This window comes from Peromyscus californicus, unplaced genomic scaffold (genome assembly GCF_007827085.1).
Source record: "Peromyscus californicus insignis strain IS unplaced genomic scaffold, ASM782708v3 Scaffold_8__1_contigs__length_139910024, whole genome shotgun sequence".
Lineage (NCBI taxonomy): Eukaryota > Metazoa > Chordata > Mammalia > Rodentia > Cricetidae > Peromyscus > Peromyscus californicus.
In genome coordinates, this window is record NW_026294606.1 from 62,465,647 (window position 1) to 62,485,126 (window position 19,480).

Here is a 19,480-nt window from a genome sequence, read left to right on the forward strand (position 1 = left end):
TTCATGCTACAGCAGCAGCGCTGAGTCATGGTGACAAAGACACACCATCCACAAATCCAGAAACACTTAGTACCTGGTTCTTGGTAACACATGACTACTATCCATCCCTTGCTTTAGAGCAGTGGTTCTCAATCTTCCTAATGCTGCGACCCTTTAAAACAGTTTCTCGTACTGTGGTGACCCCAATCATAAAATCATTTCATTGCTACTTCATAACTTCAATTTTAATACTGTTATGAATTATAATGTAAGTATCAGGATATCTGATATTCGATCCCTGTGGTGGTTGTAACCCACTAGTGGAGAGCCGTGGCTTTAGGACCTGCAGACAGCTGGGGACTGCTCAGGGACAGCACTCCGCTGATGCACAGCCCTTCCATATAAACAGTAAGTAAATACAGCAGTAATCAGCAGAGAGACAAAAACTTGAGCGGGCATGTTTTTCATCTGGATTAGGTTTTAAATGTATAGCTTAGTATGTCTGTCATTTCTCAACAATTCACAAGAATATTTCTGTAAATGAGAAATAAACATTCACTTAGAAACCTAATTTGTTAAAATCAATTAAGTTGAATATTTTGACTACAGTTCAATTCTGGTTTTGAAGCAGGTATCTGAGTTTAGATTCAACCAAGTTAAAATTTACATATAAAACCGATAAAAGAATTCTCAAACTTCCTAATCAAAATGGATAATCCTGATAGCAAGAGCACCTTTACTACAGAATAGTAAGCTTCTACAGATCTCAAAGAGCATGGAAACTGTGGACAGTCCACTACATTTTATAAATATACAAATTTGAATAAGCAGTTGAGCATCTGATGCTTAGTGTTAATTTGAGCTTCTCTATTTTTGGTACAGTTTCCTTTTAATTCTTTCTCCTATAAAAACTTGTGACCTAAAAGCATTATTTATTATTATCCAAATACCAAGCATTCCTTGACCAGCAGAGCTGTGGTAGCTAGTTTTGATTAAAACACTGAAGTTCTACAACCGCTCAGGCAAGCTCAGCTCTTCCACTCTGCAGCTGTAACTCCATTACAAGTTGGTTTGCCAATAGCTTCTACACAGATTGTGAACACTATCATCAAACCAAGTCAATCCATATTGTGTTAATTATTGTCACTCCTTTATGTATCAAAACAAAGAATTTAAGTTTCTAGAGCCGTATGAACTCAGCAATAACCAGAAAAGGCTGGGAGGTTGTTCTTTTTATTGTATTAACAATAAATTAAAATCCAATTTCAGTCGCAGCAGCAATCAAGACTTACACATAGCTAAGACAGGAGAGGTGTTCTTTTAATCAAGGTGTGAGAGAAAATAACATCTGTATGCTTACAGCAAAAACTTTATCCAGCAATACGATAAAGTCCACCTACTGTGGCAAACAATAAAAACCACCCGCAGCAAACCTTGGGGAAAGTGCTTTACTCGGAGTAGGCACTGTAACAAAAATCAACTAATAAAGCCTAACATCACACTGAAATCCACTCCTCTGCCTCATCGTTTTCATTTGGACTTTGGTTTTGGGACTCCAACATAAAACAATTTTTTTAAATGAGTGTGACATCATGAGAACTGACACCTATCAGTCTCATTTTCAAAAATATGGTGACCTTAGCTATCTTAGTATTTATGTCAATAGATGTAGCCGTTTCAGCCTCCTATGTAGACATCTCAAAGCACTTATCCTGTATTTCTCACATCTCAAACGAAAGAAAGCAATAACAGGCAGCATCCTGCAGCAATTCAGAACATGGCTCTGGAGTGAGACCTATCCTAGACCCTATCCTAGGAGCTGGCACTGTCAATAAACTTAAGGCAATTTACTTGAGCTCTTTGAACTACAGGTTCACTGTCTAAAAACTAGAGAAAGAGAACCCACTCCAAAGATGTTTGAAGGAGTAAATGCTTACAACACTGCCTGACACACAGGAAGTGTTCAATGAGTACTAACTAATATTATCAAGGTAAGTTATCAACTAACCCCCACCCCCACCCCTACAACCAACTGGACTGTGGCCCAAAATTTAAAAATAAATAAATAAAAACAAACAGGGGGAAAAAACCTGACTACAATATTCCAACTGACAAATACAAGTTAGGGTCTTGGGCAAGAATGTGCTTATTTGTAACACTTAAATTTGTTTCAACTAATAAGAAAGAAAACTTAGGTAATTAAGAGACCCTTTTAGATGATGTACGGGTTTTTCACATGCACTTCATACTATTTGGACTATACTATAATTCTAAAAAACACATTACCATATGGATGGAATGGTCAAAACGATCTAAGTTGCATCCCATCTGCTAAATCAAAAGCTAGTACAGAATCCAGAAATCTTTTGTTTTCAATTGATTCTAATGCACAGACAAATCTGTGACCTACTGAGCTTGAGAGTCTTCATATTCTAATTGTACTTCAAAAGTGGATTCCCATCCCAGTTCTGTACCTGCTTCACACAAACATACATGGCTTCCCATCACAGTTGTGGCTATGTGTGATGACAATGAAGAGGAGGGAGAGGGGGAGAAAGAGGAGGAAAAGAAGGAGAAAAGGGAAGTGGAAGAAAAGAAGAGGGAGAAATCAAAATAATGAGAACAGTAATTTCATTGTAAGCACTGCCCTGTTGTCTAGTGAAGTTCAAAGTCTTCGGATTATAACTATCCAGGAGAAATTTTCAAATAGGCATCATCTCTAAGAATAGTAAGAGCTTTATGAATTATTCCTACATTTGACTTCTTCAAAGCCTCAACACACTTATGATACATAAGATAATTCTGATTCTTTTCTCTAGATGAAGTATGGAATCATTCACTGATGAGAAGCCAGCTGATAGACAAAAAGAATACACATTGCTAAAAGACACACCAATTTAGATAACACGAGGCCCTAAACAAGCAGATTGACATCAGTTTCCAGGATACTTTTACAAGTCAAAACCCTTTAACTGAATTACTTTACAGTAGTCTAGCCCTCCCTCTCTCGAGTCTTTATAGACCATGGTCAAGATAAATAGAGTTCATTTTGAGAAGCAATATCATGATTACATTTACAACTATAAGAACAATCAATGGCATTTATTTCACTGTTCATTTTTAGGCAACACTCATTTTCCAATTGAGAGTTATTTTAAAAATTCATCTATATAAAATTAAATGTTTTTGAATTGTTTTAAAAATATAAACTGTTATCCATATGCATTTAATTCTGCTAAATTATTAATACAACTCATTTACACACTGTGCTCTTTATGAAACACAAAAAGTATAAAGGTTATAGTCTTAACTATGGCTTAATTTTAACCACAGTAGTTAAAAATGCTAGGAACCAAAAAGTATACTAGAGCACTCCTGGAGTCTTAGAAAAATTCTAAATTTACTAACAGATAACCACAGTAAGATTATAACTGAAAAACAACAGCTTTCAACCTGTGTAACTTACTGTAAAAAGCCAAATCTATCAGTGACTTTGTAAACAAGATAATCCGCATCTTCCCAAGGCTCGATTTCTGCACCTTCTCGTCCCTAAAACAAAAGATGACAAGAGGAATTACTGGAAATTTATAATACCGAGTATTTTACTGAGACAGACCAAATACATGAGTATTTTTTAACTCAACTATTTTTGGCAATGTAACCACTGCTCCTTAGTTATTAGCTATGGAAGTTACTGTGTCAGCAAGAACTAACATAGCTACTTCTCCATCAAAAGATGTCCCGAGAGAAGTCAATGAGGACAAGAAAGCTACTGCAGGAGAAACTGACACACCTTAAGTTTTAAAATGAACTATCTAGAACAAGCCTTGCAAGCAACCCTCTCAGAGAAGGCAATGGACACTTTGTTTCTCCACTGCTTTGTCTCCCAACTACACCGGCCCTGAACCCAATCTTATTGCTAAAGCAAAAAATGAGTTCCAAATGGGTGTGGTAACACATGCGTTTAATCCCAGCACCCAGGAGACACAGGCAAGAGGATCTCTATGAGTTCAAGGCCAGCCTGGTCTACACAGTGAGTTTTCCAGGCTAGCTAGAGCTACACAAGACCCTAGACCTTCTCTCAAAACAAAAACAAAAAACAAAAACAAAAAAACAAACAACAACAACAAAACCAAAGATTGTCAAGCCTGAGAGCACTCTTCCATCTGTAGTACTGAACATGCAAGGACTACTTGGCAACGTTGTCCTGCTCTTTGTCCTCCACACTTGCAGAGCACTGTCCCCTGCTGACCCCTTGCAGTTCTCTTCATGCAGTCCAACTCTTTGATGATTCCTTTTTCATGGGTAACTCTTAACTGCTGGTGTACCCCTAATTCTAAATACTCTAGGTACCACTTACTCATCACTAACACTGATGATTTTAGGATTCCCAAATAAAACATATCAACCCTTCAAATTTTAGACTTGTAGACACTTCCATTTAAGTGCATTTTATAATGTCTGCTCCTATGCTTTCCTTCGAGGAGACTATGAACATCCTATGGGCAAGGGCTGTCAGAAATCATTTTTTGTATTATTTTTTTAAAAGGTTTCCCAGGCCCTACCTTAGGCTAACTACATATGGGTGAGTGGCTGCATAGTGGGAGAGAGGTGACTGTAGGTATGGATAAACAGTGCTACTTGCTCATTTTACATTAGCTATTAGTTAACTAGCTATCTAGGTTTTTCATGGGTGATAATAACAACTAACCACTACACTGGGAACTCTGGGAACAAGACTGTTGGAATATTGCCTGTGCTCTTCCCTGGAGGAAGGGCACAGGCCAAGCCTGTTCATTTCATGTTCCTATTATTCTCACAAAATATATATAAAAAATATGTAACTATGTTGAAGTGATGCAGATATAGAACATGGCACCTACAAATAAATGTTATGATTCATTAAAAGAGACAAATAAGGAGAAATTATTGATAACAAATTGCTGATAATCTTTCATATCAAAACCAAGAATGATTCCATGCTAAGGTGACACCAAGGGAGAAAGGGGAAATGAGGAGGAGGTTTAAGTGGGAAAGGGGAAGGGGTAAGCAGAGAGGAGGGACAACCAACACTACGGATATCTGTAAGGGCCACAAAGAATCTGCTCTTCTATAAACACCTCCCTGCTGGCTAGCTTTCTTAGAATCGGGGAGTGCTATGTAGGAGGAGAAGAGATCAGCAGCCTGACCCAGCTCTGAACTCTGAAAGCTACAATAACGAGCAGCCTGGCAATACAGGCCCATGAGTGCAGTAGTGGCAGGAGTGTTATGGGGCAGTTCCGGCTCACAGCTGCAGGACACTCCATCACTGGGGTTAGGTAAGGGCAGGAACCCGAGGCAGGAACCCAAGGCAGCAATTGTGAAAGCAGGCTGGTTGCTGACTGGCTTTCCGGCTTAACTAACTATTCTTATTATATAGCTTAGGACCACCACCTGAGGAATGGGACCTCCCACAGTGGGATGGACCCTCCTGCATCCATTAACAATCAACCAATCCCTCACAGACATGCCCACAGACCTGGTTATACCTGGTTATACCATTCCTCAATTAAGGCTTCCCTCAGATAACTCTGGGTTGTGTCAAGTGGACTATTAAAGGTCACCAAGAAAAAGGAAATCAACTACTTTCTAATTTTATTTCAGGCCCACTTCACAGGAGGAAACACATGCCTGGTAAAGTAAGTCGAACTAAGAATCCACAGCTGGGGCGTTCATGTGCCCCAGGGGTGAACCAAACACTACCACTTTACTAAATGACACAGTATCAAACTACCTTCTACCTATGTATCTCTCTATACCCACAGATGATTGCAGCTTTCAATCCTCATCAGAGAAGCTTCTTTCTGTTCAACTGTTAATGCAGAAACTCACTACTGGTCAAAATGCAGTCAGGAAGTGTTTGAGGGGTGCTCAATCATGAATGGACTCTCTATATCACCCCTTCTCCATGGTTCATGAACATTGTGGAAGAAGGGGCCAAAAGGTTGTTAGAGCCAGAGGTCAAGGAAGAAGAGGATAAAACAGTGTCTTCTGGGTATAACCAAGTCCAATGTACTCAAGAGCTCACAGCAGTTGTGGCTGCCTGCATAATATCTAGCCAGTCAACATTCCAGCAAGGAGGAGTGGATCGTAAGCCCCCACCCTGAACTAAGGAACTGTTGACAGGTGATGGATGCCAGGAGAAGAAGAGTCAGTTTCCTTTAGGGGTGTGGTATATGGGCAAGGAAGGAAGGAGGGAGGGAAGGAGGTAGTTGGGAGTAGGAATAAGAGGTGCGGAGTGGGTTTGGGAGGAGTTAGGCAGAGGAATAGGGACGAATATGAGAAAACACATTGTATATATGTATGACATTCTCACAGAATTAATAAAATATATCAGAAAATGGAAAAATAGATTTCATTCTGACATATAGGTAAAATGCTCGTTAAAATTAAATTTATATGAAACATAAATACAAGAATCTGAAACTTATAGTAAATTCATAGAGTATATATAAACTATTCATACAAGAATATTTAATTCTATATATCCACTCTCTCAAGTATTTAAGTAGCTGCTGTAAGTCAAAGATTGTTCCAAGTATTTAGTTTTCAGAACTAAAACAAACAAAATCAATTCCTGGCCCCAGAGAGTTTCTTTTCTAGAAGGAAGAACAGATAAAAGCACAACACTGGTGTTGCTGGTGTGAGGATGGAAACAGAGTGCCAGTGGATAGCACAGGGATACAGCAGATAAAAGCACAACACTGGTGTTACTGGTGTGAGGATGGAAACAGAGTGCCAGTGGATAGCATAGGGATACAGCAGATAAAAGCACAACACTGGTGTTACTGGTGTGAGGATGGACAGAGAGCCAGTGGATAGCACAGGGATACAGCAGATAAAAGCACAACACTGGTGTTACTGGTGTGAGGATGGACAGAGAGCCAGTGGATAGCACAGGGATACAGCAGATAAAAGCACAACACTGGTGTTACTGGTGTGAGGATGGACAGAGAGCCAGTGGATAGCACAGGGATACAGCAGATAAAAGCACAACACTGGTGTTGCTGGTGTGAGGATGGAAACAGAGTGCCAGCGGATAGCACAGGGATACAGCAGATAAAAGCACAACACTGGTGTTACTGGTGTGAGGATGGAAACAGAGTGCCAGTGGATAGCACAGGGATACAGCAGTTGCAGATCACATTCAGAAGGGAGGATCTGAGGAAAGATATGAATGGAGTGGGCAATGGGGTCTTCAGAAACCCAGGATACAAGTACTCCAGGAAGGAAACAGCCAGAGTATAAGCACAGAGGCGGGAGCAAGTCCATGTGCTGGAAAACAGCAAAAGAGAAGGGAGGCAAAAAGGAGAGAGAGAACTCACAGAAATCAGAGAAAAAAGGGTGGAACTCAATGTTCTCACAAAACAACTCCTTGTTATCTTCCTTCTCCAAAAAGCACACCCTGTTCTATTTATAAGGATTTTTTTTAATAAAACCTACTCAAAGAATAAATATAGATACTTACTCTGTCATATTTAGCAACTATTTCAGCTCGTTCCTGAGCAAGCTTGAGTGCTACATCCTGGTCCGAATCTGTGGAGAGATCAAATTTAGATGGGCTATTATCCTGAGAATAATAAAGTTAGTCATAAAACTAATAAAACATAAAAGCAATACTGCCTACAAGGAGAAAGCAATAAAATCAAAATGATGAGTTAGGTGCAGCTTTAGAATACCAACTGACCTATCACTTCAATACTATGCATAAATTCAAAGAGTGTAAATTTAGTAATACAGCAAACACTTCGCAGACAACAATCTAAGACCCTGCTATGGTCTTAATTTCAATGAGCTGTGACCCTCACACATACACCTCCATGTCTGAGCATCTGGCCTTGAGCTGGTGGTGCTGTTAGGAGACCAGAACCTTTGGGACACAGAACCTTGACTGGCAGATGGGGTTGGGGTCACAGGAGCAGGCCTTGAACACAGAGCCCAGCCTAGCCCCTCTCTCTGCTTGCTGATTTAGCGCCATTTAAGAGGGCTCTGCCACCCTGACTTCCTAGCCATTCCCCAGAAACCATAAGCCAAACTAAACATGTCTTTCCCCACGCTGTTTGTATGAGGTATAGTATTTGCCCCAGTGACAAGGAAAGTAACTAACACAGCACTCAAGAATCAACTTTGAATTTAAAATTTCATAGAAACAGGAATGGAAACTGAAATGGAAAGCTCTTAGGTTTTCAGACAGGGGATTTAACTGGGAAGTGAGAGTCAAGGGAATGCAGAGGGAGAGAGGGGGAGAAAAATAAACAACACTAAGGACACTAAGAGCCATAGAGGACATTATTTTATGTTTGCTTCAAAATAAAATATGTATAAGTTGTCCTAGTTTGCTTTCTGTTGCTGTGATAAAACATTCTGACCCAAAACAACTTGGGGAGTATGCTGATTAGGTGCTTTGGTTTGTTTTGTTAACCTGACATAAACTAGAGATACCCTAAAGAGGAACTCTCAATTGAGAAATAGTCTCCATCTGATCAGTTTGCATGTCAGTGAGGCATTTTCTTAATTAATGATTGATATGGGAGGAGCCAGTCCACTGTGGGCAGTGCTACCCTGGGCAGGTGGTTGTGGGTTGTATAAGAAAGCAGACTGAACTAGTGACAGAGAGCACCCCTCCTGTGGTCTCTGCTTCCTTACATCCCTCAGTGACAGACTATGACATGGAATAAACACTTTGATCCACAAATTGGTTTTGATCTATGTTTCATCACAGGAACAGATAGGTAGGTAGGTAGGTAGGTAGGTAGGTAGGTAGGTAGGTAGGTAGGTAGGTAAGTAGGTAGGTAAGTAGGTAGGTAGGTATGTACACACATACGTACTACGTACATACATAATACATATATACATACATACATACATACTCACTCCAGGTACCACAGTAAAAATAAAGGACAAATCAGAGATTGTGTAAAAGGTATTACAATCAAGGAGAAAAGACAACATTGTTCAAATAAAAAACCTGGGCAAACATCAGGAACAAGAAATTCTCAAGAGCTACAGCTGTGCTCTGAGTGCTGGCAGACAGCAAGACACTGCACCGAGCTCCTTAACAGTCCTTGCAAAAAAATTCTCACAGCACAATAAGACAAGTATCATTATTAACCCTGTACCAATCATACCCAATCATGAGGCTTAGCGATACTGAACAAATTGTCCAATGCCACAAAGCTAGTAAAAAGCAAAGCTCAAAATCAAAATTAGACAGTCCTAACTGTATAATCATCAACTTTAACCACTGTTTCATAAAAACAATTCAAAACACACAAAAAAGATGGCAGACAGAACATACATATACATTTTTCCCTAAAATGCTATTGCTATGACAATTTAGGGACTCTTGAAACCCCTCCCTTAAAGGGTTGCCATTATAGTTTGGATATGAACTGTCCTTCAGAGACATGGGTTGAAAGCTTGGTTCCTGGCTGAGTGGACCATTGAGAGAAGTGAATGGATTATGAGGACATTAACCTCACCCAAAGATTAATCCATTGATGAGTTCACAGCTGAATGGGTTTTTAGGAGGTCGGGCCTATTCATAGGTCACTTGTAGCTGGAGTTTGTGTTCCATATCAGAGTCACTGGGCATGCTTTTGAAGGATCTATCTTGTCCCAGGACCCTTCTTCTTGCTCTTTCTCTCTGTTCAACATATCCTTCAACCATGATGTGGCCACAAGTCAACAACTGTGGAGCCAGCCAACCACAGACTGAGATTCACAACAGTAAGCCAAAATAAATATCCCATTGAAGCTGTTTATCGGGGGCATTTTCTCGGTGATAGGAGAACTGACCAATGCACCTTGGAAACAGGAACTCCTGAGGAGAGGGCAATGGTGAAGGGCTGTGTGGCAGAGGTGAGTGCGGGGCAGTGAACCAAATAGGAGTAGGAAAACAAAGCTAACACTGGAAACTGAAGACGTAGGAACAGTATTATGGCATTTCACTTAGCACAGGGAAGTAAACAGAGAATGAAATCTGTCTAGGTGATGCAGAGTGATCATTCCAAATGCGAAGGTACTGTACAAGTAAACTTGTTTCCAAAGCAAGTATTATACACTGTGCATCTTTATATTGACGTATAGCTCTAACAAAAATAAAATCTAAATTTATAGGGTTGGAGAGATGGCCCAGTGGTTAGAAGCATGTTACTCTTGCAGAGGACCTGGGTTTAGTTCCCAGCACATACATGCTTGCTCAAAACTATCTGTAACTCCAGTTCCAGGAGATCCAACCCCCTCTTCTGACCTCATCAGGCATCAGGCATACACATGGTGCACATATATATATACAGGCAAAACATTCAGACACATAAAATAATTCTAAAGAAACAAAATCTAAATTTACAGCAAAAACTAAAATATGGGGAGAAATCAGCCTCAATAATTACAGAAATAGAGTTTGAAAAATCTCACTTTGCATGCACTTAGACTCAACAATAGCAAAAGTGCTGATAATACTCACAAAAGCCAGAGGTCATTTGTAGTTCAGGACACAAGACTAAACATATAAATGTATATACAAAAGCTTTCTGGAAAGTAACTGGACAGTCAGAAATCTTACAAAGAGACATATCCTTTACCCAACATCCTATCTCTTGGGATTTAGGTCAGTAAACAAGTACAGGTTATTCATAATAGTAAAAACCAGCAAAATAGGCACTGGTACATTTGGTTAAAGTTCTTTTCCTCAGGAAAGAAACCCATTTCTTTCACATTTCTCAGAGTACAAATGTTAATAAGCTCTCCCTTCAGTGTGAGTATAATAATAAGTAAATAGAATGAATCTATATAGTAACCAAATGCACACAAGTTGTTCAGATGTTCACAACAGACTAATGCAAAGAGAAGTCTGAGATAAGCATATACACACCATCATCCTATGCCCCTCTGACACTCAGCTCTGAAACAACAGACTCCTACCTCTCCTGAAGGGAGAAAGTTGTTAGTGCGACACTCAGCTCTGAAACAACAGACTCCTACCTCTCCTGAAGGGAGAAAGTTGTTAGTGCGACACTCAGCACTGAAACAACAGACTCCTACCTCTCCTGAAGGGAGAAAGTTGTTAGTGCGACACTCAGCTCTGAAACAACAGACTCCTACCTCTCCTGAAGGGAGAAAGTTGTTAGTGCGACACTCAGCTCTGAAACAACAGACTCCTACCTCTCCTGAAGGGAGAAAGTTGTTAGTGCGCAGAAATTAAACTCAAGCCCACTGAGCTCCAGGAGTGCTATCAGAGCTGCTAAACATTTCCAGCAGACAAGTGTTTTCCTAAGATATCTCTTACAGCAGCCCTTAATTCCCACTACGAGCCCCAGGACTGTCAGCAGATTTCTGACAACACAAGAAGGAAAAGCTTTAAAATGTGAAAGAAAGAACAGAAGAGGAAACAATGTGGGCAGGAGCTGAAATGTCAATAATCCAGAAAACGTGGGCAAGCCACTGTCTATGAACCTTTACTCCAATCACTACCAGGCTAAGACCTCTACAAGGGAAGACCCAATTGTCTAATAGAGATCGTTCTGGCACTGGATGGAAATGCATCCTGATTTCTAGAGAGAATGATCATGTACTTTATTTAACATGAGCAAAACAGTTTACTCAGCCAGTTGGTGGTGATGCACAACTTTAATCCCAGCACTTGGGAGGCAGAGGCAGGTGGATTTCTGTGAGTTCAAGGCCAGCCTGGCCTACAGAGCAAGTTTCAGGATAGCCAAGGCTACACAGAGAAACCTGTCTCAGGGTGTGGGGCAGGGGAGGGGGAGGTTTACTCTAGCAAATAAGTTTTCAGAATTCCCTTATACATGCCCTATCCTTGTATGTCTCTCTGGGAAGAAAATTTATTAACATTAATGAACGTATTCTAGAAATAAAGTACACTAAAGGCCCACCTAACCTTGTAATTTATAGCCAAATGTGGTTCTTTGAAGAAACTAAAGGAAATACTAGCTTTTCTACTGCTGAATTTGCAGACATTAGTAATTCACACTGCACAGTCGTCACCTATAGCACAGGGGCCAATCTGCTGAAACTGTCTTTCCTGCTCTCTAGTCTCAGTTGATTGGCTTACGGCATACAATAGATTGCTTATTTAACACTTCCACTGTGAGAATAAAGAGTTTACCCCAAAGCTTTGGGCACAAAACCACCAATAGCCACCTTGTATCTGTACAAGTATGCAGAAGTTTGGGTAACTCCTGAACAACGACAGCTGTGCTACTCAGCTCTTCATCAAATAAAGTGCAAACAATCTGCTATCCCATTATTTACACTGTAACTTCATGTTCTACTTTCATGATAAATCCATAAAAATGTTTATTTGAAAAAAAGTCTGTTGCCAAAATATTATACAATTTAAGTACACTTCAACATGGCTATTAAAATAAGTGTATGTAAAGAAAAATTCCATATCCTTAAAAATGAAGCCATGTGGAGAAATATGAGAAATAACTATTTTAAACAGCCTCCTTACTTACAATGTTAGTTTAATACTCAAGTATATAGGAAATACCTTTTGGCATAAATTTATGAAAGAAAATGACAACTATAGTATTTTCAGAAGCATTTTAAAAACTGACATTTGATGTCTCAAATCCCCCCCAAACCTTTAAGAGTAAGTATCCACTTGAACTACGTTCTTTAAAAACACACATTACAACATTACTAAATTTCAAATTCAATCCGGTAAGACAACACTGACAGCAGACTGCCTTTTCCTTGTGAGTACTTAAAGAGGTGAGAAGTAGAGAGAACACTATCCACTTTAAAGTACTTTACCCTTCGTTAGATAATCAGGCTGGCCTTGGAAGATGACAGCTGTTTCAGTCCTCATAGAAAAGTGATCTACTCCAAGGTTTCCTTACTGTGAGAGAGTGTGAGATGGTACCCCAGACATTCTGCGGCCGACGGAAACAAAGGAGGGGGTGCGGCTCTACTGTGAAAGCGGTACAAGAGAGGACGCTTAAAATGCATCCTTTCTTTTTCCAAACGGGCAAAGGCCTCCCTGTGGTTACATGGACTTCAGTACTCAAACAAAGATGAGATTTGTTGAGAGGAAAAATATGTCTTTCAGGCTGAATCCCAACTAGGAGCCTCAGCAGCCTACACCCAGCATTCCATCTCACAGCAAACAGGCTTTCCACAAGCATGCCACTCTTTACACATCAAATTAGCCACATTCTCAATGCTTTCAACAAAAGTTGTCATGAAACACACATACACACACAGACAAATGATTTAAATCATAAATTAAATCTAAGATGAAATACTTTTTGAGTTCACTTTATATCTTAGCATATTTTAATGTGAAAATGCCAGGCCCTGATTCATATTATAAACATATGCTAAGGTTCATATTAATATATAAGGTTCATATTCATATAAAAACATGCTCCTGGAAATGGAACTTTTAAAAAGAAATTAAAGTTTATTACACTTTTTTGGGGGGAAGAGAAACATAAACATCACAGCAGCACCAGTGTGGAGGCCAGAGAACAACTTGTAAGAATTCTGTCTCTTCTTCCATCATATGGATTCCAGGGATTGAATTTAGGTCATCCAGCTGAACCTGGATGAGGGCGGGTACCTTTACTCACTGGGTCATCTTGTGAGCCTATGTTCCAAACATTTTTAATAAACCACATACTTGTAATGAAACTTTTATTCTCTTTTATCTATTTTCCCCTCACTACTATTGTCTCTTTAAATGGGAAGAGACCTCTAATTTGAAAGCCATTTTGCATAAATTAACAGCCCTGTTACTTTTTTTGCATGCCTAAGAACTTTAAGTACACTGAACTAGACAGTCATGCATTAAGTTTATGCTCCACTTAGGGCAGTGATAATATCCAACAACAAAAGCTCTGAAAAGCACAGGAAGAAAGGAAGAGGTCAAGTCATACACTAAGGAATGAGAATCTGACTGACATCAAGCTTCTTATCGGCTAGAAGATAATGAAGCACCATTTTCAAAGTTCTGAGAAAAACTATCATGAACTTAGAATTTTACAACACAAATGAGGAAAAATAAATGCGCTTCTAGATATTACAAAGTCACATCTGAGATAAGTTGAAGAGTGTTTTCCCATCAAACAACTGATGTTCACAGCCTAATCCCTAGAGCCTATGAAGCACCACAGAGAGAGGGTCTGCACACAGATGAACTAGGGATTTGAGGAGACTAACTCTAACTGCACAGGGAGGCCCAATTTCACAAGAATCCAGAATAAGAGGAGGAAAGCTGGCCAACAGCAGAAGCAGTAGCTTGAGAGTGGCAGTCCCAGAAGATGAAGATGAAGGGACTCCTAGTGTCCTCTGGAGACTCCAGAAGGAATCGATCTCACTGACCAGTAATCACTGGCTTTCAGGCTTCGGGCTCTAGAACTATAGAGTAAAGCTAGACCATTTGAGGCACGTGGCAATTTGTTTCAGCAACTTAAAAATGCAGGTTTCACAGTTTGCTACCTCTCTACTACTTCTTTCTAAAGCAATTTGAGAATACAGAAAGACAATACAACAAAACAAACGAGCAAACTAACAAAAGCCACTGGCACACTGTCAATCTGTAGTCAAGACTGTGAACTTCCTCTTCCATGAAGCCTTGAACCTGGGCCCTGGTCTTCATCCTAGTCTCAGCCTCTCCAGCCCACTGTAAGAGGAATCTTGCAAACTCAGTTTGGTACAGATCCCTCACCTACACAGGTGGCCGGCCTGCCTGGCCTTCGGAGAGACTCCTGTTACGTTTATCTCTTAAGTCATTTTCTAGGCACTGAACACTGCCACTGCCCCGCCCCATCACAAATTAGTCAATTTAAATCCTTATTATATTTGGAAATGAGTTTGATCTAGAGTCTCTTCTCCACAGTGATAATCTTGACACTGGTTTTAATAGTCCTAAACAAAACATTCCTTACCTTTTAAAAGAAGTATAAAATAATTTTCTTTCTACAGAGTCAAAAACAGAAAACACGGGATCCAAGAAATCACAAGAGGCAACAGACATTTCCCTGTGCCAAACCCATAGCTGCCCAGAGAGCAATCTACATTAGAACAGAGAATCCAAGATGCTTTCATGAAGTTCATCCCATCCAAGTAACCTCAAGATCATCACTGTAGAGAATGTGAACCAGGAGAAGCCGAAGGAACGAATCGATGGGCAACCATGACAAAAGGCACGGTGAAAGCTGAGGAGGCAGAAACTCCTAGAGAGCAGAGGACAGGGGCTGCCACAGGGAGGGAAACAGTCATCTTACTAAGTCCAAAGCCAAGCAGTCACCAGAGACCCCTCAACCTAAGAGAAATAGAACGGCCTGCCTGGAGCTGCTTGTGCTTCAGTTTCTCAGAACTTGATTTTCAATTGAATCTAATGATCTTTTTTCCCCTAAAAGAATGTAAACAAGTTTTGTTTTTTGTTTTTTGTTTTGTTTTACTTATACTGAGAGCTCCTCCATCTTTCTACCAAAATCAATAGTTCTTGTAAGTAATGATTTTAATAACTTATGGTGATTTTCTGATTGGACCATAAACCATGCTGTACCAAAAACGGATTGGGGGCTCTTGCAGTGGATTTGGATTTAGTTCCCAGCCACCCACATGGTAGTTCACAACCAAACATAACTCCAGTTCCAGGGGATTAAATACCCTCTACTGACCTCTGCAGGCACCAGGGACACACGTGGGGCACATACAGACGTGCATACATATACTCAGACACATAAAATAAAAGTGAATAAATCTTAAAAACTATGTTTTTTTTACATGTTTAAATGCTAAGACCTTAATAACTTCAGCATTTACTTTGCCATGCTCTCAATCCAAAGCTAGAACGCTCAAGCAGAAGTAAATAGATTACATTTGAAGTACAACTAAAAACAAATCAAGACAAAAGACCCTGAGGGGTCACCAACTCTGACTTGTGGTTCAGTGCAAAATGAAATGAGTGTGGACACCCACAGCTGCTCTCCCAAGATGGCTTACTCTGAAACAGCATCCAGGTCTATCTCGAGCAAGGGCCTCTGCAGGGAATCCTCTACAAAGCACTGCCCAATGTGCCCCCTGCCCTTCACTCCCCTTTACTGCCGGTTTAACACATCAACACAGTCCACTTCCATATATCTCAACTGGTAACTCCACATTACACAAATGTCTTCCCAAAATGTGCAACTTCAAGAAAACTTTTCTCTCCTCCCTTCTTCCTAAACTCATATGTTAATCTTAGAAAAATCACTTGGCTTCCTGCCCTCTCTCTTATGTTCACTTTGGAACAACAAAAGATTCTAATTAAAATTGCAATTATAAAAATAGTACAAGTAACCATGGGAAGGGTAAGAAAGCCAGGGAATGATGATATATGAAAGGACCAGTGTCATAAAGCCTACAATCCTCAGAAACAACCGAATGTCCCCCCAAACAGCCATGTTTCCACATCCATTTCACATACATCCCTCTGCATCAATAAGCAATATCTCATATAATAAAAGCATACCAAAGAAATATGCCTAAATGCTTTAATATTATCTTTTTGTTATCAGTGAATGCCTTACCATTGCATTCAAAATATTCCTTACATTACTGTCAGAATTATTATCAATCAACATTACCATTGTGTCATACTTTAAATATTTTTCATTAAATTTACAAAATACCTATATGCAAACCAATTTCTATTAGGAGTTCAAATGCCAAAGGCAAGCAGATTTTGGAGGCTGGGGGACCACTGTTTTTCCTCTTCCCCAACAGTGACCCAGCAGCACAGCTGGGGCTCAAGGGCAGCAATCAGGCTGCAGCTCCCGCTTCTTTAATATTTGTCACATTATTGTTCCATTTCCTTCCAATTGGTCCTCAGCTGTCACCTTAGACAGCCTTACCAGTCCCCACACCCTCTGTGTGGTAGGAATAAAAAGATTTAACAGTTTATAACAGGTGAGTTGTTTGTAAGCACACAGGCTTAAGATAAGTGAGAGCAGGGTAAATGCCCAATACCTTAAACATAAAGCATCTAACATCGGGTAGATAGTCAACATTTCTATAAAAATAAGTTAATTTTTAACAATTCCTGAAAATGCTTCTATAACTTACTTCCCAACACCTAGAAAGAAACAAAATAAATTTCTGAAAGCCCTAAAAAAAAACAATTGCTGATAAGGACTCATTATAAGAGAAGATCTTTTTTCCCCCACTCAACTAAATCAAAACCTCAGCTGTAGGAGACTGCTGTACACTGCCCATTTTCCTAAAGAGAACTGGCTAGTGCTTTTGGTCTCTAGATTTCCACATAACTACAGAAGTTTAATGACATTAGTTTACATGTCTCTTCTACTAACTCTAATCCCCATGAACAGAAGACAGTCTCTCTTCCATGTTGGTCTCTTTGGAATCTATCAGTGTCTCATACATGTTTTCCACTACAAAAGTGTATTTCTGCTTTCTCTTACATATTTACTCTATTTTAAAATTCTGTTTATAGCCAGTATTTACATTTTTATGGGCTCTAACATTTAGACACAAGCAGACACAATTTCTTTAAATTGGCACTTCTGATTATTTACAAGTCCTTCACAAAGTAGGGCACCTGGGAAGGATGGGCACCTGCGCCTTGTCTGTAGTATTTATACTCCACCTACTTCCTCCGTGCCTCCTCCCCTGTGTCTTGTTCAGTCTCACTTTCTCTACCTCAAGGCTCCATGCTCCCCCGGGCTCCCATAAACCTTCAGGTCCAGTGGAAAGCTTTCATCCAGGGCAACACCTAGAGCCTTCTCCCACACTCCCCTCTCTCTACTTTCCAGGGAACAAAAGGATGTTTAAACAGCCAACTCATGCAATGAGCCTATGCAGGATTGTTTGGCTCGGCCTGGGAGGAGGGGACTAGACCTACCTGGACTGAGTCTACCAGGTTGACCTCAGTCTGTGGGGAAGGCTTTGCCCTGGAGGAGATGGGAATGGGGGGGGGGGGGGGGGGGGGGGGTTGGGGGGAAGGTGAGGGGGACGGGAGGGGGGAGAACAAGGGAATCCGTGACTGATATGTAGAACTGAATTGTATTCTAAAATAAATTAATAAAAAAAAAAAATCACAAAAAAAAAAAAAAAAAAAAAAAAAAAGGATGTTTAAAGTCAAGGATCCAAAAGAAGCATGGGAGAAGGCTGGCCGGCTCCTACTTGTCTCTCAACCTCTGTCTCCAGGCACCTGCTGTCTCTGCTCTGCTCTGCCCTCCTCCCTGTTCAGGAAGGTACCTCCCCCATAGGAAGGCTTGGGAGCGCCTGGCTGTGTTAGTCACTCAATGAATAAGTTCATCTAAGTGAAGCAGAGTGAAGGAGCCACTGGCAAACCCAGTGGTATGTCTTCCAGTCAGCCAGTGGAGGACAATCTGGGGCTTACTTCTTAAGACAAAACTGAATCACAACCAGAAGCCTCAAAATCAGACTAGAACTCCTCCACTTTGTACAATGATTCACAGAGAAAAGGGAAACAAAAGGATGTAATAATATTTAAAGACCATTACTACTGATGAGAAATAGAATTACTAACTGTTGAATATGAATGTGACTCCCACCTCTGGGGGCAGGGCTGAATGACACATTGCCAACACAAGATGTTTATGATATTACAACCAAGACAAGATATGAGTCACTTCACTTACTTTGCCTCGCCTACTGTTGCTAACAAACTCAAGATTATACCTTAACTGTTTTTACAGCAGGGTGATTGTCTCGATAGATGGCACAAGAGCAGTTTGCAACAACTCCTTACTTGTGGATGTTCCGGAAGCTGGTTACTGAGCTATTACCACCTGACACATACTGTGCTAGCTTTAACATGCATAACCTCACTCCCTATAACGACAACCTACACGTTAGCTTATGACCTAAGTCCAGTTTTCACATGGGAGACTGGAATGGAGAGGTTAAACAATTCAGGTCAGACAGGAATTAAGCTACAGAGCAGGACTGAAATCCAGGCTGTCTGCTTCATTGCCATGTTTGTAACCACCTCGCATGTTTGTCCAAGTATGTTACGGCAATCTTATTACATACAGCTCCTCCTACTGCCACTGGTCCTTACAACACTTTCCTTAGAAACAAATCTGAAACTCTCAATCCACTTGCCTCCATCTCATGAATGCTAGATTATAGGATGTCCTACCATGCCCAGTTTTTCGCCTATCAGTCCTTACAGTTGTATTCTAGATCCAATAGCCTTCTAATCTCACCAAATTGTTGGTCATTTATGCAAAATGGAGACTAATAGTGTCTAAAGAATGTAAGAACAACTTACACATATTCTTTGGGATAGCAACCATGCCTTTCTATTATGTTTTAAGTTAGGGGTTTAGGATAAACACAGAAAATAACAAAAAGTAGCAAAACTTTGACAAATAATCACCTGATGTATAAAGTAAACACCACGCTTTTGGTTGATACTGAATCAACCACCCTCACAATTACAGGAAGATGCTCCTGAATC

At 40.2% G+C, this 19,480-nt stretch overlaps 1 protein-coding gene across 2 annotated transcripts in view; it reads right to left on the bottom strand.

Moving 5' to 3' along the window:
* The window catches only part of Usp6nl (USP6 N-terminal like), a 133,620-nt gene that overhangs the window by 54,672 nt on the left and 59,468 nt on the right, over positions 1 to 19,480 (bottom strand). For both annotated transcript variants that reach the window (XM_052727728.1, XM_052727727.1), the window contains 2 exons: positions 7,487 to 7,554; positions 3,446 to 3,528 (listed from right to left, as the gene is read on the bottom strand). In XM_052727728.1, coding sequence (XP_052583688.1) covers positions 3,446 to 3,528; positions 7,487 to 7,554 — 151 coding nt within the window. The remainder of the gene's footprint in view (positions 1 to 3,445; positions 3,529 to 7,486; positions 7,555 to 19,480) is intronic.